Source organism: Schistocerca cancellata, chromosome 2 (assembly GCF_023864275.1).
Source record: "Schistocerca cancellata isolate TAMUIC-IGC-003103 chromosome 2, iqSchCanc2.1, whole genome shotgun sequence".
In the NCBI taxonomy this organism is placed as follows: Eukaryota; Metazoa; Arthropoda; class Insecta; order Orthoptera; family Acrididae; genus Schistocerca; species Schistocerca cancellata.
Window position 1 is genome coordinate 589,653,990 of NC_064627.1, and position 24,533 is coordinate 589,678,522.

Here is a 24,533-nt window from a genome sequence, read left to right on the forward strand (position 1 = left end):
TAGCTCGGTACGGGCTTTTGTCAAAGTTTCGAGAACATACCTTCACCGAAGAGTCGAGCAGTATATTGCTCCCTCCTACGTATATCTCGCGAAGAGACCATGAGGATAAAATCAGAGAGATTAGAGCCCACACAGAGGCATACCGACAATCCTTCTTTCCACAAACAATACGAGACTGGAATAGAAGGGAGAACCGATAGAGGTACTCAAGGTACCCTCCGCCACACACCGTCAGGTGGCTTGCGGAGTATGGATGTAGATGTAGATGTAGATTACTCTAGTTTCTGAAAATTGATATGAGAAACGCTTCTGAGCTATTACTTTCGTGGCTAGTCTTTGTTTCGATTTTATACACACTGATAGGTTGTCTGCATTGTACAATGCACCCTAGAATGATCTCCAGTAACAAAGTTGTGAAGAAAAGTTTCTCTTCTGTATTGTAAGAAAACTGAAGTTATTGATGGACTTTGAGTTTAATTTCAGGCTTGCGCATCTGTGTAAAATTCTGGAATGGGAAGCTGTTGATTGTTGTGTGGTACATCTGTTCTGCAGAATCACTTCATCAATTATTCTATTGTGAAAGCTATCAGTTACTGTCAAAAGTTGTCCCGTTCTTTGCTGTGTTAAGAAATTCTAGTTCTCCAGCTTTTTCATTTAATCATATTGTGAACCGCTGCTGCACATTGCTCACATCAGTGGACTAGCATAAATAGTTTCCATTCCCATATGAATCTTTACTGTAGCAAATCCTTTTGTTGATGAAGCTCAATCACTGTCCATTTCTTAAATGGCACTGAAAAGATTCCTGCACCGGGTTCTATTTTTGCATAAATAATAAGTCAGCCATTCAGTATAATAGAGAAACTGAGATTTCAGAGGAACTTGCATGTATGTCAACATGTTCTCTTTAGTGTCACCAATTTCTGAAGCATAATGTATATAGAGTAATTGTTATTAGCCATCATTATAGGTCATACCAAACCAATGCTCTCTATACTACCTGGTTGTAGATCTCTGATCTCAAAGCATGGAACTTTGGCGTCCTTGCAAATTCCTGTACTCTATTTAGTCCGCCGGGTTGTAGTTAAAAACAAAATCTACTAGTTTGTGTGTGATATAGAGTTCTTTACTTATTTCTGTCTTTGAAATGTGATGCAATAGACCGAATTGAAAGGCTTTTCTCTAGTGACATTTTGTTGCAGCTATGTTGTACTTGGCCGAGAAATGAAATATGAGCATCTTTGGAGCATTCAGACAGCTGGTGTTTGACATCCAGATAGTATAGAGATTGCTTCTCTCTCTCTCTCTCTCTCTCTCTCTCTCTCTCTCTCTCTCTCTCTCTCTCACACACACACACACACACACACACACACACACACACACACACACAATTTTCTTTGCCTGTAGGATATGTTACCAAAACAATTATCGAGTGATGTTTTGCCCATTTAAGCTTTATTTTTTGTATGATGTGACAATAAGGTCTTTTAAGATCTTGTCTGCAGTTCGTTGAATACTTAATTTTACAACAGAAGGCATTAATACTTATTAATTCATTACAAGAATTCTCATTGTGTTGTGGCTGCCAATAGGCTATATCAGAAAGCCTCAAAAATGAAATATATTTAAAGTGAGGGAAAAAAATTTAACGTGGGATCCTGAGGGAGCACACCGTTTATGAATGGATTGCATTAGTTTTTCAGTGTTGTGGCTATGTCAGGCTATGAATTCAAAGGTTTGGGGTTCAAGCTTCAGGTTGTTCTAGGATTTTTTTGTTTTGATTTTTCATTTATCGTTACTTTCATCTACAGCGATTATTTGTGTATATGGTTAAGACTCTGTAATAAACACCCCATGTAGCTGAGTGGGTAAGTCAGTTCAAAGGCTGGAGGAATGTAAGGGCATACCACCTCGACTAGTCAAATGTAGTAGTGTTCAAACCAACTTTTGAATGGAGAACAGTTGTTAATAATAGTCAAGTATTTCAAAAGTACAAAAGGGTTTGATATATTTTTACCACTTCATCTTCTGACATTGATATTGAATAATTTTATCATTTATATAATTTCTGTGTATTTTTCAGCCATTTAATTTGAAATATTGCTCTTTATTTCAGCAACCTTCAAAATAATGTCTCTCTCTCTCTCTCTCTCTCTCTCTCTCTCTTTTTCAAAATACGATTTAATTTGGCTCACTGATTTTTACAATAATCGAAATTCTCTTCCATGTTTGCTGTTGTTAGATTTGCAAATGAGTGTAGCATTTGGGTGACACATTTACGTTCAGTATACGCTGCTATAAATGTAGCTATATATGTAACCATAGTGTTCGGCACTGCTAATTATCTCTGCTCCATTTATTTTCAGTTTTGAAATAGTCTGTCATTAATTCACAAAGTATAAATTCAATTAATCTGCATTATAAGTTTTAAGGAGTGCTGTGGTTTCAAGATATTGTAAGACATTATTACTCGTAGTGCTTTCATGAATGTGATGAAAATCCATATTAATATTGCATCTGTCATAATTATTAACGTCCAGCAATATTAGTATTGTTGCTGCTTAAGTGTCACTTCAGTCAAATAGATTACCTCTGACTATTTACTGTCGCTTTAATGCATATTTCTCCATTAATTTTATATTTCTTCATCCAGAAGGGATGTAAAGTTTGGTAACTTTGGAAAAAATATCTGAAAAATCACTTTCACTCAACTATAGTGAAACAAAGTTAACATGACCTCAAGAGCATAATGCGAATAATCCAGAGATCTTTGTATGAATTCTTGTGAGAAGGGGCATATAAAAATTTCATTTGATCTCAAAGAACTTTCTCACAGATCAGTACTCCATAGAAATCTTCTTACAATAGAATTCCAAATTCTTCAGAATTATGTACATTTACTTTTTTAAACTGTATTACAGCAGTATTACACATATCAGTGTTTGAACCACATCTAATCTCAAACATTAACCATGTATATTAACAGATTTCAGCTGATCATGGCCAGATCTGAACAAGAACTGAATACAGTTAAACTTCATTTTTACGTTTTTCACTTATACATTTTTCTCACTTTATATATTCCACGTGGGAAAAATATATCTAAAAACAAAGATGATGTAACTTACCAAACGAAAGCATTGGTATGTTGATAGAGACACTAACAAACACACACACACACACACACACACACAAAATTCAAGCTTTCGCAACCCACAGTTGCTTCATCAGGAAAGAGGGAAGGAGAGGGAAAGACAAAAGGATGTGGGTTTTAATGGAGAGGGTATGGAGTCATTCCAATCCCAGGAGCGGAAAGACTTACCTTAGGGGGGGGGAAAAGGGACAGGTACACACTCGCGCACACTCACACGTATCCATCTGCACATATACAGACACAAGCAGACATGTAAAGGCAAAGAGTTTGGGCAGAGATGACAGTCGAGGCAGAAGTACAGAGGCAAAGATGTTGTTGAATGACAGGTGAGGTATGAGCGGCAGCAACTTGAAATTAGCGGTGGTTGAGGCCTGGTGGGTAACGGGAAGAGAGGATATATTGAAGGGCAAGTTCCCATCTCCGGAGTTCTGATAGGTTGGTGTTAGTGGTAAGTATCCAGATAACCCGGACAGTGTAACACTGTGCCAAGATGTGCTGGCCGTGCACCAAGGCATGTTTAGCCACGGGGTGATCCTCATTGCCAACAAACACTGTCTGCCTGTGTCTGTTCATGTGAATGGACATTTTGTTGCTGGTCATTCCCTCATAGAAAGCTTCACAGTGTAGGCAGGTCAGTTGGTAAATCACGTGGGTGCTTTCACGTGTGGCTCTGTCTTTGATCGTGTACACTTTCCGGGTTATAGGACTGGAGTAGGTGGTGGTGGGAGGGTGCATGACTGTAGTAGCATTAAATTTATTTGCCTTCAAATATTCCTCCTTCAGTGCATTATAAATAGCTTCAAACATTTCTGGCATTATTTTCGTCAATGTGCACTGCAGCATTAATGCTGTACCGGTACTGTAACTAGAGTAGCTAGAAATTGTAGTATTACAGTAAGTCTGTCTTTTGCGAATGTAGCATTTCTGAGGAGAGTGTTCAGCTTCATAATATGAGGAGCCACTTTCTTGAGCACATATTGAAATGTACAATTCTCCATTCCCAAAGGGATTTTCAAGTGACATTGATAAAAACCTTGTCACTACAGAACCCCTGACTATCACTGAGATAGTTCAATGTGCATCACAGGAAGAAACTGGACGAGGAAGAAACTGATGATGAGGATGATACAGAAGAGCCTCAGCATTCTTCCATGACATTAATGATGCAGTAAATGTGTTAGAAATAATTAAACAATTTGTGAGGCACCTCAATGTTTCTGACGAAATAATGACAAGAGCTATCCCGTTTTGAGGGTACAGTGTATGCTATTGCTGCATCAGAGATTACAAAAATTACGGACTTTTTTATGAAATGACGTTTTCTTCTATGTAGAGGTTTACATTTTTCTTTATATCTTTGTCAAGTATGATACCTAGTAAGCCTAAATAACATTTTATTGAATTTAACTTTTTATTTACTGGATTTTTCATTTGTGTTTACCAATTAACTTGATAGTACAGTGCTATATTTCATATATACATTTTTCACACTTACATATTTTTTTCTGTAGTCCGTTGAAAAATGTATAAATGAAGATTTACCATATATATTATAAGCAAATGCAGTTCAAAGTTATGAATTTCTTTGTCATGATTATTAACGTAGAGTCGGGCCAGTCGCTTCAGGAGTTTTCTTTGGAAAACAGCCATTGTTTCGATACCAGTGTAGCCCAGCAATGATGGATGTATCATGACAGTAGGATTGTTCCTTCCACCATTACCATGCCTCATGCTCATACCATGAAAAGGAAGAAACAACATACATTTTTACAGCATAATATTACAATACAAAATCTTTTTGTTTGTATTAATGTTGTGAAACTTAAAAGTTCTTACTGTCCGTGTATCATGTGGTTGTGGAAGATCAGTAGTAGAGTCTGTAAACCATTGTACCATCACAATGATTCTCTAAGGTTTTGAAATTAGCAGTTGTGTGTCTGTTTCAAATTTATGTCTTTTTGTGCAGTATGGTAACTCTATTTGAGTCGTGGGTGTTATCCATTAATTACTGTTTTTTGTCTGGTATTTATTATTACTGTTATGATTTCAGTCAGAACCACTGTGAGCAGTGTTTTGTGTTCTTTTAATCTGAAAATGTACATTTACTCTTAGATGTAATTTAAAGTGAAATTTTGGGTTGCTTTATAATAGAGATGCACTGCACATACAACTACTGTATTCATGATCAATCTGTGGCTCAGTTGTTTTATAGTTGGAGAACATGTTTGCTACCTATCTGCCATACATTTCAGTGATTTTATACTTCTCTAGATCTTGATGATGACTTCACTCAACAACGTCTGATTGTACCCAACATTGTTGTACTTGAAAACTGCTTAAGGGCGAAATCATGATAATAATATAAAATAACGAAGTTAGTGTGGTTAAATGGTGGAAATATTATTCAATTATATAACAGGCTATTTATGTCATCACAACTGTAACTTTTGATTCATAATATATAATTGTAGGAATGTTAGCGGAATCATTAACAGTGGTCATTGAAAAGAATTGTTGGGATTAAGGTCATTGAACAGGTAAGATGTGTCATTATCACATGCATTACTTGCGTTCAGGCATTTTGCATCTTCATGCTAAAATGTCAGTAATCCTTTTTTCCACAATCTACCATGTGTTGATTTTCATTGTAAATTTTGATAAGGATGAGCCTGAAACCAGTGAAGTGAAAGTAGCGTTATAGAAGATTGTTTAAAATAATAATCCTGTAGAATGTGTGTCCAAATTGTCTGACTTACAAGGTAACATTATTTATAGAAAGACATGTGTAATAAGCATGTAGAATGAATTCTGCCGGATGTAATAATTTTAGTTCTTCAAAGAGTTACTTTAAACTCAGCAATTAAATTTGCATTCATTTACAGTACATACTGTGCATAAATTTGCAATATTTCAAAAAGTTTGTGATGTTTTGATAGAATATAGTAAATAAAACCTTCAGAATGACATAACATACCCAAGTTCCTGCTACACAATATGGGCCATTTGGAACCTATCACCCAGTACTAGTTTCCCTGAACTCAAATTATATCCTCACATCCCACCATCATTCTGGACTTAACCTCTGTTAAAAGAATTTCGTTTTATATTCAGTAATTTACTCTATTCCTTTTTTGTTTTCATCTTTTCATATCTTTCTGTCTTTGAATTTTTCCTTGTTTTCTTTTGCATTTCCTCCTACTTATTAACTACACTACACATTTGTCATCCTCTTATTCCAGATTTACTGCTTATTACTCTTTTATCATTTCTGGACTGCAGTATGTTTACCCGTGTTCTGCCTCTGACCAACTACTCTCTCTGAATCCATCCGAAGACTGGTTTGATGCAGCTCGCCATGTTACTCTATCCTCAGCGACCCTTTTCATCTTTGAATAACTACTGCAGCCTACATCCTCCTGAATCATCTTATTATATTTGTCTCTTGGTCTTCCTGTAACCCCCCCCCCCCCCCCCCCAGACACACACACAAACACACACACACATACACACACACACACACACACACACACACACACACACACACACACACGCACACAAATGCATGCATTTCCCTCCAATGCTAAATTGGTGATCCCTTGGGGCCTCAGAATGTGTCCTATCAACCGATCCCTTCTTTTGCTCAAGTTGTGCCACAAATTTCTTGTCTTCCGAATTCTATTCTGTACCTCCTCATTAGTTATATGACCTACCCATCTAATCTTCAACATTCTTCTGCAGCACCACATTTTGAACTCTTCTATTCTCTTTTTTGTGTAAACTGTTTATCATCCATGTTTCACTTCCATACATGACTACACTTCACACAGATACTCTCAGAAAAAGACTTCCTGACACTTAAATCTACATGTTAACAATTTTCTCTTCTTCAGAAGTGCTTTTTTTGCCATTGCTAGTCCACATTTTATATCCTCACCACTTTAGTCATCCTCAGTTATTTTGCTGTTCAAATAGCAAAACTTGTCTACTACTTTAAGTGTCTCATTTTCTAATGTAATTCCTTTAGCATCACCTAACCCAATTTGACTACATTCCATTATCCTTGTTTTCCTGCTGTTCCCAGCTACACATTGCTGTAAGTGGAAAAGAAAGAAAAGAAAGCACACATTTCTAATATGCATGCCAATTGAATAGATGTCCTAACTCCTACTCCCTCCATCTCTGTCCACCTCTTCGCCCGTCTCCTCCTCCTCCTCCTACTCCCCCCCCCCTCACTCTCTGCCCCATCAGCTTGTACCCCGTCTCTCTCTGTCCCCCTTCCACCTCTCTCTCTCCATCTCCTCCAGCTCACTTTCTTTATCGGTTTCCTCCTTTCCATTTTCTATGTCCATTTCCTCCCACCCTCTGTCCATCTCCAGATTCCCCCTCTCTCTGATCTGGAGCCTTGTGTATTATTATTACAAATTTGGATTCTGTAGTAGTAATCTAATCATAAGCCAATAAGCCATAAATACAATTTTCTTGTTTGCGCACGTGTGTCTGTGTCCATCAGAGTGTTGTGTAAAAATTTGAAGTAAATCAGTCAAGAACTTTTTGAGATTTTTGGCAATAAGTGTTTTCCATTCATAGACTACATATTTATTTATATATATTTAAAAATAGGGATATAAAAACACACATATTAGAATGCAAAGATGTGTCAAATTTTTGAAGCAATCGGTGAAGAATTTTTGGGATTTAAGATTTTAAGCAAATGAAGATTTACCTTTTTACATAGATTTTCTCTATAATTATTACACAAATATTTGTACATTATATGTGTAGTTTTTTATATAAATGTAAATTTTCATTTTTTCAAAATCTTAAACCTCTAATTATATTTTTTTATTTTGCATTTATTCTATTTTTATTTATGTAGATGTAAATGTTCGTTTGTTCAAAATTTTTAATTTCCGAAAGTTCTTCACTGATTTTGACACAATGTTTCATTTGAATGCATGCATTTTTCTATACCTTCAGAGTGCCATTTTGTGTGTGTGTGTGTGTGTGTGTGTGTGTGTGTGTGTGTGTGTGTTATATAGCACTCCAGTAGATATGTAAAAATACACGCATATTTGAATGTAATGTTGTGTCGAAATTTCAAAGGACTTTTGAAGTTTTAAGATTTGGAACAAATGGACATGAGACTTTTGCTAACAACATATCCCCTTTATCATGACGTACATCTTTATATACCATGTGGCACTCAAGCAGGAACATAAAAGCATGCTAGTATTCGAATGCAATGTTGTGTCAAAATTTCAAAGAAATCAGTGAAGAACTTTGAGATACACGATTTTGAACAAATGATCATTTACATTTTTATTTATATAGTTTACATAATTTTCCTGTCACCTGGGATCCTATAGTACATGCTGCTCAGTGCACATTTGACTGGTGGCCAAGTTATCGTCTTCAGTTTCTAGTAGTAGTGGAATAGTGGTAGTACACGTACTACAATACCTACAGATGATAACATTGTAAAACAGTTAATTCTGACTCAGAATCAACAGAAAGTGGATGTGTTCAGGCAACGAGCACAAATGATTAAGATCTTGCCAGGCATTGCGAACAAACATTACAATGACTCAGGAGCAAATTGATGCAGTTGTGTTGAATTCATGTTTAATTTTGTAGTGTTCAGTATTAATAATTTGAGAGAAAAACTGAATCATTTAATTTGTTATCTCTGCAGAAATAGTCTAAATTGATAATGGCTCTGAATGAAGAACAAAACACTATTGATATTTCTCAGGTTCGTAGGATGTCAGCATTGTGTGACAGATATGGCGCTTAATTAGCATTGTGCTCTCTCCTCCACACAGGAGACATGGAGCTAATTCTCTCTAGAAGGTGAAATTCTACCTGGATTGATGTCAAAATTAAATGACTAGTATTTGCTTCTCAAGAAGACCCTCTTCCTTTCCGGATTTTCCAAAAGCAGCAACCGTGTGTAATGTACATCAATGTCAGATTTCCATTTCTCCAGTTACTACAACTTCATTTTTCAACATTTTCAGTAACCAAATCCACATGAAAGTGATTCAGTGAGAGTTTTTTCTTCCATTATTCATTGATTAAAATAATTCTTCTACTTCTGAATATTGATGACATTTGGTAACACACACACACACACACACACACACACACACACATACACGGTGTAACAGGTTTATGTGATGTGCAGGGATTTCTATTGGCAGCTGAGGATGGTGTACTGAACAACATTATATCAGTATTGCAGACTTAATAATTATGGCCATTACAAGTCTTATACTAGGAGGTACTTACCAACCTAAAAATGTATGTGGCAAGGCCAAGCCATTAATGCTTATTTTTCCCTGAACAGCAGATCAGGTGTTGAAGCGTGGATGCAAAATGCAGTTTATACTCATAGGTATAGACCACTTAGTGATACAGTACGACCATGCAGGAAAGTTTGTGATGGGTTTGTGGGTTGACTGTTTGATTGCAGACAAAAAAAACAAGCAACACATTGATGTGTGTACATATTAAGGTACCATATATAAAAATGTTTGCATTTATATACCTTTTACACCTTGTATATATCGGGTGGTCAGAAGAAGTGTGAGAAGCTTGTAAATGTGTTGTACGGTAGAAATTAGTGTCAGATTTCTCATAGCTTAGTTGACAGCAAACGAGACGACTCAGCCTTTGGCTCAGGTTCAATCTGTACTACTGTCCCATGTCCAGTTTTTCAATCACTCTCTTGTTCTATTTCAGGAAACCAAACGAAGAATGCGTTTTGCGACATTGTCTGGCGTGCATCCAAATTTGTGCACACAATGGCCTGATTGGCTAACTTCAACGTTAATTAACTTGGAAATGGGGCAACATATCAATTATTATTATTATTATTATTATTATTATTATTATTATTATTATTTCATAGAATCATCACTTAGCACTGGTTTTCTTATTATTTTTATATTCCCAAAACTCCTCATCTTTTCACTTTAAGCCTCTCTTCTTCCTTGCATCCATGCGTTTTTAAGTGTCAAATCCCTTCCTGTGGGATTCTCGGGAATGAAGTTGTGTATATTGATTTTCTGCCTGTATGTAGTCCATGTAGCCAACAGTGGGGTGAATACTGATTTCTTTGAACTCACTTTGGGTGTCTACCAGCCAAGGTATTTTGGATTAAGATTTTTTTGGTCAAACAAGAGTTGTCTATTCATGCTGTATGACAATAGTGTCATATGTCTTTTCTGTACAATTAAGGTGTACCAAAAATGGTTCAAATGGCTCTGAGCACTATGGGACTTAACATCTGAAGTCATCAGTCCCCTAGAACTTAGAACTACTTAAACCTAACTAACCTAAGGACATCACACACATCCATGCCCGAGGCAGGATTCGAATCTGCGACCGTAGCGGCGTGCGGTTCCAGACTGAAGCGCCTAGAACTGCTCGGCCACACCGGCCGCCGAAGTGTACCACTCAGTCAGCAAACATAGTTTTTCCACATTCATATACCATCTTGAATTTTTGGTCCAAATATTTTTTTCAGTATTTGTCTTTCAATTTTATGATGTCTTTGATACTGGTAGTTACTGTTGATGTACCAGTAGCGTTAAGTGCTGTACGAATGATTGTGTGGTAGTGACATTTTCGCTTTGATGGACAGCGACTTTTTGTTGTATATATTCCAGGTAATTGTGTAGGTTTTACACAATTTTTATACATTTGCTTTCTTATCTACACTTCCATTGCTACTGTTTCCAATAATTGTGCCTATATACTGAAAGTGTTTAACTTGTGCAATATTGCCACACTTCATTGCAAGGGTGCCAGGTTTGGGGTCTTGGGAGCCTGTGTTCTGTGTTTCTGCATAAGAGATTTTGAGTCTGGTCTTGATGGCAGTCTCTTGAATTTTCTCAATGGCATGGCTAGCTTCCTCAGGAGTCCGGATAATTATTACTATACGTCAGCAATAGCAAGGCACATAATATAAGTGAGTACAAACATGTGCTTTGAGCAGTGGTTAAGCTCATACTAAACGAAAAGTTTTACATGAATTAGACTCTGTTCTTCGCTTATATTGTTATTTGCTCATCTGTGGCTTTATAGAAGACTTGAGTGCTCTGCGGTGCCCCATACAGCATTTGTAGCTTGATGCAGCATCTGCTGTGACGTAGGGATTTTGTGTGTCGAACTCCATTTGTTGCATGCTGCCTAAAGTGAACCTCAAACAAATAACAGTAATACAAAACACATTTGTGAATGTATACAAGATAAGTTTTTTGACTATGCAAGGCCCATTTAATTGTTATTAAAATTGTAATAAAATTAGTTGTTTGATTCTTGCTCATTCTGTACAAGCATACAGAAAGTTTCACATCTCATAATAATTGTGAGAAATTTCCCAGATTTAATCCAGCCAAATTCTGTATCCACTTTGTTCTCAGAAATGGCTAACGAATATGTGAATGAATAGAAAAGGGTGCATATGATATCTCTGGTGATGATAATTTGTTGTGTTTCAGGAAGTCAAAGCTGACTGGGCAGGCGAGGCAAATGTTGGTGAGGAAGTGGATAACACTGTTAACTGGAACAATCAAGACAGAGAATTATTACCTCCTTGTGTTGGTTTAGTGAAAACAGCTCAGAAGTGTGTGAAGAGGATTGGCTCAGCTGCCAGATCGAATTCAAACTGTGAAACAGATCAGAATATTGCACAGCTAGATGATTTAGCAACTTTAGTGCAGGGACTGAGCCCCATAGTGGATGACTTTGTGTCTTCCGTGTACCCACCAATGAACAGGAATGCTGTTAAAACAGAGGTAAGCTTGTGAGGAAATGTGACATTCTCTTGTGTGTACCACATTTTAGGTCAATTTACAGTGATGATTAATAACTGAAAATGATCTGTAGGCCAAATCAAATAATGGGAACTCCAGGTGGAATATCAACAACATTCTTGCCTGAGCTGCTGGAGTTGGCGGTCATGCGTGCGTGAGGTGTGCTTGCTTGTGTGTGTGTGTGTGTGTGTGTCTTTCTCTTTTGTTGGTGAAGGCTGTGGCCAAAAGCTTTCTGTAAGTGTCTTTTAATTATGACCATCTACAACTTAAATTGTTTTCTTTACAAAAAGTAGCAATCCATCTTTTCGTACATTGTTGATCTGTAGGCTAAATATCTGTTGTATATTGTTATCCCCCTTTCAGTAAGTACTTAGTCTCAGAAAACATCTAATTTCCCATGAAAACTGAATAGGAAATTGAGAAAATCAGGCGCAAAACAAATTTCATATAATGGATAGCTACTATTGTTTGTAACAGGGCTTCGAGGATCAGTAGTAATAACTGGCAAACAAGAAGTACTCTTCTATTTTCTCACTGAAGAACGATGTTTATGTATTGTGAATGTCAGCTATTGGCCTGAAGACATTATAAAGAAGATAATTGATGCAATGTGGAATTACAAAACCAACATATCTTAGTTAGACTGATACACCTTAGGCTGTACTGATGTTTGAAGCAGGAAAGAGGTGGGCGAGGGGCAGAGGGAGAAGAAAGTAAACTTGGCAGACATGAAAATAAGATGTATACATAGACAAAGCTCATCTCTTTCTAAACTTCAGTTGCAGGCTTGAAAGGAAAATATGAAACAAATTGAGTAGAACCGGTGTAAATTACAGATTAAAACGTAAAATAAATATAAGGTGAAAAATATTTGTATGAAACCACATTTTGCACAGGTGGTAGTAGAGTTTAATGAAGTATTTCTGAAACTTGAGGCAAAGGAAAATGAGATCTACACACACACACACACACACACACACACACACACACACACACACACTCACACACCATTCGCAACTCATAACTATGATATGCGAGTTTCATAGTTACGTATGTGGTGTACACTGTATGACGGTTGATATACAGTCAAATGGGGTGATTTCGGACGGTTTTGTCGATATTTTGATTGTAACTTTTGAATATATGTTATTAGATTAAATTGATTGTTATGGAAGTAGTAGGGTATCTGCATAACGAATAAAATATCCCATAACCACAAAGTGTATGTGTAGGTATATTTATCTGAGGCAGTTAAAGTGTCTCAATTCATCCCATGGATATTGGGGTGATTTCGGACACATGCGTTTTTTTAAATCTCTGTCTAAAGTTACAGTTTATAGAGGGCGAATTCGGACTGTTACTGTCTTTTTTAAAAATTCTACATGCTTTTTTATTTGATTTTGGTGACATTTTACACATGGTGGGAGATCTTGCAGCTTTGCCTTGATATTGGAGAAAATCATCTTAACAGTCTCTTTGTTCACTTCTGCACGAGCCCGTTTAATATTTTTGCCTAAGTGAACGGAAAGATCTTCTGACTGTCGTTTGAGAAATAAAGGAACCCATTCTTCTCCTGGCAAATTATTATGAAATTTCTTCTCTTTTCGGCCAGATTTATCAAGGTAGCCTTTAAATAAATATCTAATATCCAATTTAGTGAAGGGAAATCCCCAATGTGCAGTCCTCAAGATACCTTGCTTCAACTTCTTCTTCTTCTTCTTCTCCTTCTCCTTTTTCTTTATTTAGCACTGGCTGTCCTCCCATTTTTTTCAGATGTGCTTCCTGCACTTTATTTTGTAGGGTTGATTTAGGTATACCGTACAAATCACACGCTTTTCTGTATGATAATTTACCACTCTGAATATCACGAACCGCTTTATCTAAAAGTTCTGGGTCGTAATTACACCATACTGTAGCACCTCTCCTGCTCTTATACGTTCTTGGCATCGTCCGAAATCACTCCACACAGTACACAGTTTTACAAAAATTGTAGTTATTTTATTACCTTGCACAAAAAACTCGACAAACTTGTACAGAAATTGTCTCAATGCTGTTAGCTACTTAGCGCATCAACAATTACGGTTACAATAACTTCCCACTCGGTGCAACAATAGAAAGTTTCCACTTTATAATAATGCATGGATTTTTAACACTCAGGGGTTGATTGTTTGGGGACGGATATTGCTGTGCCCCCAAATGACTGCGAAATAATTTGCTGTTATAATGCGATGAGACTGTTCGTCAATTATTCACCTAGGGAAACAATTGATGCAAAATAAAAGTTGTGGAAATTGATAAATGCATTCTTGCGCTTAAAATGACTGGCGCACAGACGTTAAAATAAGTAACTCTTTGTTTCTATGCTGTGGCAAAGAGCAAATAAGCCATAGTGTCCGAATTTGCCCCGGTGTCCAAAATCACCATGTTTGGCGGTAATAAAATAAATAAATAAATAATGCAGATAACAGTTGATACTTGATATAATGAAATAAATAAATAATGCAGATAATAAAATTAAAATGATATGGGACATTGTCAAATGGGAGACAGGACAGCCAGTTATTGTACAAGATTCTGTAACAGTTAAACTAAATGACAATGTTGTGACTGATAATTCACAAGTTGCAAGTACTTTAAATAATCTCTTTCTAAATATAGCAGTAAATATAGGCTTAAATAGTTCAGTTGAAGAAACGATATAGTATATTAAAAATGTCATTCCACAAAACCTTAAACAACTAGAAGTTAACTCCAACATCCTTCACGGCAATTATACATTTCTAAAAACTCTAAAAAACAAAAGCTTTTGCGAGGTTGATGGTATTTCAGACAGAATTTTGAAAAGTTGTTCAACGTGATAAGTAATGTTCTTAGTGATACATGCATCACTGGCACAGGGAATTTTTCCAGGCAGGTTAAAATATGCAATTGTTAAACCACTTCATAAGAAAGGTGACAAGACAGAATTAAACAGTTATTGTCCAGTTTCCATTCTGACATCTTTTTCCAAAATATTCAAAAAAGTAATGTACTGAAGAGCAGTTGCACACTTATGCGGAAACAATTTCCTTAGTGTATCAGAGTTTGGATTCGAGAAATGTTGTTCGACTGAGAATTCTTTTTATATGTTCACTCCTCAAATGGTACGAGCCTTAACCCTCCAGCAGGCACGTCAACTTTCATGACGCCACTAGTCGCGATGTATCTCGTGGATACATGCGACGATTTTTGTGGTTTTTTGTTTGTTTACAGGTTCTTTTTCTTTTGTTTTTGTTTTAAATTGCAGTTACCTTTATTGTTACAGATTTTACAAATACAGAAGTGAACATCAGGCTCATTACACTTTCAAATTAACAGAAATATTTGACATTTTGTAATGGAGAAGTACGTGAAATTCTTTTAAAAATTGATTTTATTATAGATACAAATAAATTATTGAACTAATCAAAGCATGTCTCTTTTTACTTATTGCCCTCTACAGAAAGACATTGTTCACAAATTATTTTTGCGTGCTTTTGCAAACAAAGATGTGTACCGCATTTTTCACATGTATACTTGCAGAGACAAGTCTTTTTTGTCTCCCTGTAACATGACTGGCACCTTTTTCTTTTCTTGTTTTCTGATTCCAAGGATTGTTCAGTGTTTTCTTGCTCTTTTCCTTTAGGTTGGTACTTTCCTAGCATTGAACTTATATCACATAGAGTCATAATAAGAGCTCTTCTTTTGGGATGATCTTGTAGTAGGGTCAGAGCCAAAGTTTTGAGGTACTTGCGCCGATGTGAGTATTTATTCTTGTTGCCCAAGAAAATTACTCTTGAGTTGATGCCTGCAATGTTCAACAGGTGGAAAAAAATCACCATAGGCCATCTTCTTGTTGACCTAGCTACATTGTAGGTTGCACAGAGTTTGTCAACTACATCAACTCCAGGTTTGGTGTCATTATAGTGTAGAATAATTGCTGGTTTTTTCTCTAAACCTTCCAAAACCTCACTTGACGGTACATGCATACTCGAAAGGAGGACTACAGTTTTCCCTTTTTTCGGGACATACGACACAAGGGTTTCATTCTTGCTGTAGCCAAATACGATATCATATTGCTGTCTGCTTTTTGGTGCTACAAAATTCGATGGCAGTTCCTTCTTGTTTTTTCGAATTGTGCCTACAAACGACAGTCTCCTTTTCTGCAGTTCTCTTACTAACTCCAAACTAGTGAACCAGTTATCTGCTGTAATGTTTCTACCCATCCCATATATTGGTTCGGCAAGTCTCAGAACTGCTTCTTTGGCGGAGTTGTTATTCTGAAAGGGTCCTTCTGGTTGTAATCCACAATAAATTTCCATGTTGTAAGTATAATAAAGCTTGGCATCACATAGGCAGAAAATTTTGATGCCATATTTAGATGGTTTGGATGGTATGAACTGGTGAAATCCACACCGGCCTCGAAATGCTGGTAGCTGCTCATCAACTGTGACGTTCTGACCGAGGGAGTAATGTGTCTTGCAGTTATTCAAACACGTGGTGAACATTTCCCTCACAGCTGCTAATTTGTCTGTCTTGCGCCATTCTTGTCTTGTGGCTCCATCATCAAAACGAATACATCTTATTAGGAACAGGAAACGTTTTTCGGACATGGTCATTCTAAAAATATTCAGACCAAGGTCATCTGCTGTCCAGAAGTCATGAACATTCTGCCGCCCACCACGGAACACACCAGCAAGGTATAACAAGCCAAGAAAGGCTTTTATTTAGCAAAGTTTCCTTTTAGATCAGCTATACGCCTGTTAGTGTTGACCACAATTAGATCTAGGATATCATTACTGATGAATAGGCTCCAGCAGTCAATTTCAGTTACCATTTTCTTTGCATCTCCAACTACCCCAGGCAGTTTGGTTAGTATATTATGAGACTGTGTCTGTGTTGCTTTCCAAGGCACTTTCCTCCATTTAGTTCCATCCGTACCAAAAATAAAAAATAGTACATTACACCATTATTAGATATTGTTATTATTACATCTGAAAGCATATTTATTGTCTTTTCTACTCACCAAAATAGCAATGTTCATCAGTTTCCTGCACTTCATTATTTTCCTCTTCATCAAATTCATGATCTGTGTCTGAGTCTACAGATCGTGTTTCGAGTATATCTTCGGTTTCTGAATCAGTTTCTGCAAGATCATCTTCATCTTCAATGGATACCTCGTCGTCGAGAAGAAGGCGATGTACTTCTTCCAGATCCTTAGGATTTTCTAGATCATATCGTTTACTCATTTTGAAAGAGAGTACACGTAGCTACAATGAAACTTTGCTTCATTTAGAAGACAACAACGCAACTGCCGACTTGCGTGCGCTGCAAACAGTGCAACAGCTGCAGTCATTAGCGGCAACAAAGCGTTACCCGAGTAGGCGCGCTGTATCTGAGAGATACAGGCAGTACACGTTCCCACACCTGACTCATTTATGACCTTGTCAGTATCGGTATAAGACTGAAATTCCTGTGAAGCAATAAGAAAGGTATGACACAAGATGTCGTGGGCCAGCATACCATTACCACTGTTCATTGCGGTAATATTAGAGAAAAAGTAGGTCATGTATCTCGCAGATACATGCGCGACTGTCGGAGGGTTAAATAATAATAATAGTAGTAGTAGTAGTAGTAGTAAAACCCGTGGAGGCCCAGGAAAAGAATAGGCCTCCGGTATGTTCTGCCAGTCGTAAAAGGTGACGAAAAGAACAAACCACTAATAGGGCTAAGCCCCCTTTTAGTGTGATTTGTTGGTTCAGGACAGAACTAATGAAGCCTCGGAAAAGTGCTGTCATGGTCAGGGACGATGCTTGAACCCTGTGTCCATCAACAATGGTAACGACACTGCTAGCCACACGGAAAATGATTTAAATCCAAATAAGGTGTTTTGCAGGATATGCTTCCTGCAACCACCCTAGAAGGAAAACAAAGGCAGAGGATGAGATGGTCAGATGAAGTTAACAGACACCTCATGTTCTGTTATTACCAAGCAACAAACTTAGGAACCAACACAACTGGATACAGAACATTTATTACCAGATACACAGAATTAAAATTTTTAACAGAACAATGACTAGCTGATCAGATCCTTGTAATAATAAAAAATAACAGGATACCCCAGTCAGAATTAGAAAACATCAAACAACAAGTACAAGAAATACCGGAACAAAATAATGTGCAATCAGAAGAAGAAGAAAATACAGTAATGGACTCAAACATCCCAGAGCAAACAAACAAAGAACAACACGCATCAATTAAACAACCAGAAGAAAACGAAATCTTAAGACAGCCACCAGAACAAACACAAATAGAACACGAAGTGACACACATGTTAGATATAGAAGAAAAATTTAAGCTGACATATATAGAATACAAAGACACAAATACAGACATTAGACCATTCTTGCATAGACCACCAAATAACCCACAAGTCGAAACAACAATCATACACAACAAAATAAATGAAAATACAAATATGGAGGAGTTACAACTACTGGTTTATATAGGAGCACTCACTACACTAAATATACACACTAGGCAGAGATCAGAACCAACCAATACACAGAAGAAACCCACAAAACCAGCATGGCAACACAGGCTACAGATCAGAAAAGAAAAACCGAGAAAAGACATCGGACAGCTAACACAATTTATAAGAAATGAAATATGAGACAAAAAACGAAAAAGGTTAGGTAAAATCTCACAACAAGAAGCGATAGAGCAATTAGATGAAAAGAAGCAGAAATTACAAGCATTGGCCAAACGACTTAGAAGATTCAAAAAAAGTGAAAATAGAAGGAAACAAAACCAAACATTCAACACAAACCAAAAGAAATTTTACCAGACAATAGATAACACACACATTAAAATAGACATTCCACCAAACGTAACAGACATGGAACACTTCTGGAGCAACATACGGTCAAACCCGGTAAAACATAACAGGCATGCACGGTGGATAAAAGCAGAAACAGACACATACAAGATGATACCACAAATGCTGAAGTGATAATTTTACAACATGAAGTCACCCGAGCAATTAATTCTACGCACAATTGGAAAGCCCCTGGAAAAGATAAAATAGCAAATTTCTGGCTAAAGAAGTTCACCTCAACACATTCACATCTAACTAAATTATTTAACATATGGATATAATAGAGGGAAACATTCCACGTGGGAAAAATATATCTAAAAACAAAGATGATGTGACTTACCAAATGAAAGTGCTGGCAGGTCGATAGACACACAAACAAACACAAACATACACACAAAATTCAAGCTTTCGCAACCAACGGTTGCTTCATCAGGAAAGAGGGAAGGAGAGGGAAAGACGAAAGGATGTGGGTTTTAAGGGAGAGGGTAAGGAGTCATTCCATTCCCGGGAGCGGAAAGACTTACCTTAGGGGGAAAAAAGGACAGGTATACACTCGCACACACACCCATATCCAACCGCACATACACAGACACAAGCAGACATTTTGTGTGTATGTTTGTGTTTGTTTGTGTGTCTGTCGACCTGCCAGCGCTTTCGTTTGGTAAGTCACATCATCTTTGTTTTTAAATATAAATTATTTAACAGTTACATTGCAGACCCATACACAGTCCCTGATACACTCACACAAGGAATAACTTATCTGAAACCTAAAGATCAAGCAGACACAGCAAACCCAGCAAAATATCGCCCCATAACATGCCTACCAACAATATACAAAATATTAACTTCAATCATTACACAGAAATTAGTGACACATACAACACAGAACAAAATTATAAATGAAGAACAAAAAGGCTGCTGCAGAGCTGACATATCAAGCTAAAACTAAACAAAGGTCACTACACTACGCATACATTAATTACCAAAAAGCTTTTGATAGTGGACCCCTCTCATGGTTACTACAAATATTGGAAATATACAAAGTAGATACTAAAATGATACAGTTCCTAAACATAGTAATGAAAAATTGGAAAATCACACGTAATATGCAAACAAATTCAAATAATATCACATCACAGCCAATACAGATTAAGTGTGGACTGTACCAAGGAGACTCATTAAGTCCTTTCTGGTTCTGCCTTGCTCTGAACCCACTATCCAACATGCTAAATAATACAAATTATGGATATAATATTACTGGAACATACCAACACAAAATCACACATTTGCTATACATGGATTATCTAAAACTACTGGCAGCAACAAATCAACAACTCAACCAATTACTAAAGGTAACAGAAGTATTCAGCACTGATATAAATATGGCTTCTGGAACAGACAAATGTAAGAAAAATAGCATAGTCAAGGGAAAACACACTAAACAAGAAGTTTACATATTGGATAACCACAGCGACTGCATAGAAGCGATGGAAAAAACAGATGCCTATAAATATCTAGGATACAGACAAAAAATATGAATAGATAATACAAATGTTAAGGAAGAACTAAAAGAAAAATATAGACAAAGACTAACAAAAATACTGAAAACAGAATTGACAGCAAGAAACGAGACAAAAGCTATAAATACCTATGCTATACCAATATTGACCTACTCATTTGGAGTAGTGAAATGGAGTAACACAGACCTAGAAGCACTCAATACACTTACACGTTCACAATGCCACAAATATAGAATACATCACATACATTCAGCAACAGAAAGATTCACATTAAGCTCAAAGGAAGGAGGAAGGGGATTTATCAACATAAAAAACCTACATTATGGACAGGTAGACAATTTAAGACAATTCTTTATAGAACGAGCAGAAACTAGCAAAATACACAAAGCAATCACTCATATAAATACATCGGCTACACCATTGCAATTTCATAACCACTTCTACAACCCTTTAGATCACATAACATCAACAGATACAAAGAAAGTAAATTGGAAAAAGAAAACACTACATGGCAAACACCCGTATCATCTAACACAGCCACACATCGATCAAGACGCATCCAACACATGGCTAAGAAAAAGCAATATATACAGTGAGACGGAAGGATTCATGATTGCAATACAGGATCAAACAATAAACACCAGATATTACAGCAAGCATATTATTAAAGGTCCCAATACCACAACAGATAATTGCACACTTTGCAAACAACAAATAGAAACAGTAGATCACATCACAAGCGGATGTACAATACTAGCAAATACAGAATACACCAGAAGACATGACAATGTAGCAAAAATAATACATCAACAACTTGCCATACAACATAAACTAATAAAACAACACATTCCCACATACAAGTATGCACTGCAAAATGTACTGGAGAATGATGAATACAAATTATACTGGAAGAGAACCATTATAACAGATAAAACAACACCCCATAACAAACCTGCCATCATACGAATAAAAAGAAGAAATTAACATAACTAATCGAAATACCTATACCCAATACAACAAATATACAGAAGAAAACAGGAGAAAAAAATTGAAAAATACATCCAACTGGCTGAGGAAGTCAAGGACATGTGGCATCAGGGTGAAGTTGACATTATACCAATTATACTATCAACTACAGGAGTCATACCACACAATATCCACCAGTACATCAGCGCAATACAGCTACATCCAAACGTATATATACAACTACAGAAATCTGTAATTATTGATACATGTTCAATTACCCGAAAGTTCCTAAATGCAATGTAACATATACCGTACAGATAAAAGGAAGTCACGCTTGATCAAGGTCTGCGTCACTTTCTGTTTTTAACCAGACATAACGTCCGAGAAAGGAAAGAAATAATAATAATAATAATAATAATAATACACCTCTTTTTTTTATATCTCCAAGGCTTTAGATTGTGTAGATCATGATATTCTCGTAGAAAAACACAAGTTCTATGGAACTGATGGCTTTACACACAGCTGGTTTGAAACATGCTTGTCAGACAGAATACAAAAGTTGTGGTGCAAAATTCAGACAGTTTCAGAAAGGTAGAACATCTTAGTGACTGGGGCAAAAAAATCAAAAAGAGTCCCACAGGGTTCAATTTTGAGTCCACTCATGTTCCTTACGTATGTGAATGACCTTCCACCTAACATTCCACAAGCAGTAAGTAGGTTAGAATGCTCCAAATTTTTGGATGTACATAATTGATGAAAACTTGAACTGGAAGAAGCATATTACTGAGCTTCTCAAATAACTATTCAGCTACTTTTGCTCTTTGTATAATTGCTAATCCTGGAAACAAACACATCAACCTCCTGACATATTTTGCTTATTTCCATTCTGTAATGTTGTACGGAATAATTTTCTGGCGTAACTCATCACTTAGTAAACAAGTATTGATTGCACAAAGGTGGGCAGTAAGAATAATGTGTTGTTCACCCATGGACGTCATGTAGGCATTTTATCTACGTCGTTGCAATACATATTTTCGCTAATGAAATTCATCATAAATAATCCATTACAATTTGAGAAGAACAGTGAAGTACATACCTACAACATTAAAGGGGAGAATCACTTTTATTACCCATTGTTAAAGCTGTCAGTGGTTCAGAGAGGAGTTGTTGTTGTTGTTCGGTAATTTTCACATCTGTCAACACCTGCTTTCTTTGGGATTGGGATTATTATATTCTTCTTGAAGTCTGAGGGTATTTCGCCTGTTTCATATATTTTGCTCACCAGATGGTAGAGTTTTGTCAGGAGTGGCTCTCCCAAGGCCGTCAGTAGTTCCAGTGGAGTAGTTCAGAGAGGAGTTCGGCAGCAATAAAAATTTATGTCTGACAGGTAGTGAAGCAAGCTTTAAATCTAATTTAAAACCATTTCTCCTGGACATATTCTTCTATTCCATTGATGAATTTCTACTTAAGAACTGTAACCAGATGTAGAAAAGGAGACTTGTTTTTCAGTGTAGTTGCATGAGTAGGTATAAAATGATAATCTGTTCATTAATGTTAACACAATTATGTATACATTTCCTTTAAACTGACTCATTCCACGTAATTTCGATAAAAGAATTGTTCAGTTGATTTAAGCAACATGTAATTAAATTAACTAACTGATCAGTGTCAGTTTATGTGGGCATAGGACACGCAATGGCTATTCACTCATATATGTTGTTTTGTGAATCAGTGGTTAAGTGTCCGACTATGGATTCAGAGTAGTGGGTTTGATTTCTGGTCAGCCTGTGATTTCTATTTGTTATTTAGAAATTCATTCACTTCTTGCAATGTTTGTTAAAGAGAAAAATTTGCACCATGGTTAGAGTTCTACGTTAATCTGTTTTTTCTCTTGTAACTGGCTGGATAAATCAGTTAAATGGCTGGGTGAAGGCAGGAGTATACCACCTCCAGTAGCACCATTCTTATTAAAGCACTCTGGTGTTCAAACTAACCTTTGTATTCATGGTAGCTTTACTTTTTACTTGATGCTGGAATATTCTGGACGGAATACAAACAACTGAGCTTAGTTGGATTATAGTGTCAGAAGTCACTTTCTTTATCTCTTTCAGTTTCTTTTTTAAATGTCTGTTCACTACTTAACACTCCATGTTTTCCAAAAGATTACCTTTATGCATTTTACTGTTTTCTTCCTTGATTGAATTTGGAAATTGTGTGATTCTTTTCTTCCCTCCCTCCATTATATTTATTATGTGTTGTATGGAGTGGGCTGGTGTATTCATCTTTCTAAGTTGTTGGAAAAACCGTTTTTATGATTTTGTCATAAAAGGGAGTTGTATTTACAAAGAATTACTCACTAGAGAACATAGAGTAAAGCGGCATTAATGGGTGAGGAGTAATATTTTTACTAGGTCCCGTTAATTTGTCACTCACCAGAGAAAATACTCTGTTATAGAGTTTACAAAAGTTGTATTTTCCTGGAAGTTGTAATATGGTACCCAACAGCTGCTGGATAAATTTGAAAAATTTCTTCAGACGTATGCTGAGCTCCAGGCTATGCAGTGTATTCCCTAAAACTGTGTTCCTGTTTGTTGACTAATTACATTAGTATTCTGCAAAACACTGTGGATTGCATGGCAGAGTATTTCCTATTGTATCATGTTATGGGCTTTCTTCTCAATACTGGTTCTCAAAACATTGTAAGTAGGCTCTCACACTGAGTCTATTCAAATATCAGCCAGTTCATTTTTTTCCCACATTTCAGTGATATTCTCTCATAGTTCAAACAAACCTTTGATTGTTTGTGCTGTCCTTTTTGTCATGTTTAGTGTACCCTGTTGTATTTGGTAGGGGTGTCATACGCTTTAGCTGTAACCAAGGATAGGCTGCACAAGTGTTTTGTTAGCAATTAAAATTGAAGTAAAGGTAGATAGAGCACATTTTCCATTGTTCAAAATTTCCCTAGTAAAATATACAAGATACAGGGTATATTGTTACAAACTTATGAGTCCGATTTCTCTCACTAAAATGAGGGGAAAAACGAAAATCACTGTTTTGTGTTCTTAAGGAAAGAATTTAATGTAAAGTTAAAGTGTCATATATTGATGAGAAATGTTTAAAAAAATATGCCTTCCTTACTTCTAACAGTGTATGTACTTGTTAGGTCATAAACTTTCAAA

The 24,533-nt window shown here is 36.5% G+C and overlaps 1 protein-coding gene across 1 annotated transcript in view; it reads left to right on the forward strand.

Moving 5' to 3' along the window:
• LOC126162220 (cyclin-D1-binding protein 1 homolog) overlaps positions 1 to 24,533 on the forward strand; it is a 99,180-nt gene that overhangs the window by 68,498 nt on the left and 6,149 nt on the right. The window contains exon 5 of the mRNA XM_049918567.1: positions 11,659 to 11,955. Within this exon, the coding sequence (XP_049774524.1) occupies positions 11,659 to 11,955 (297 nt within the window). The remainder of the gene's footprint in view (positions 1 to 11,658; positions 11,956 to 24,533) is intronic.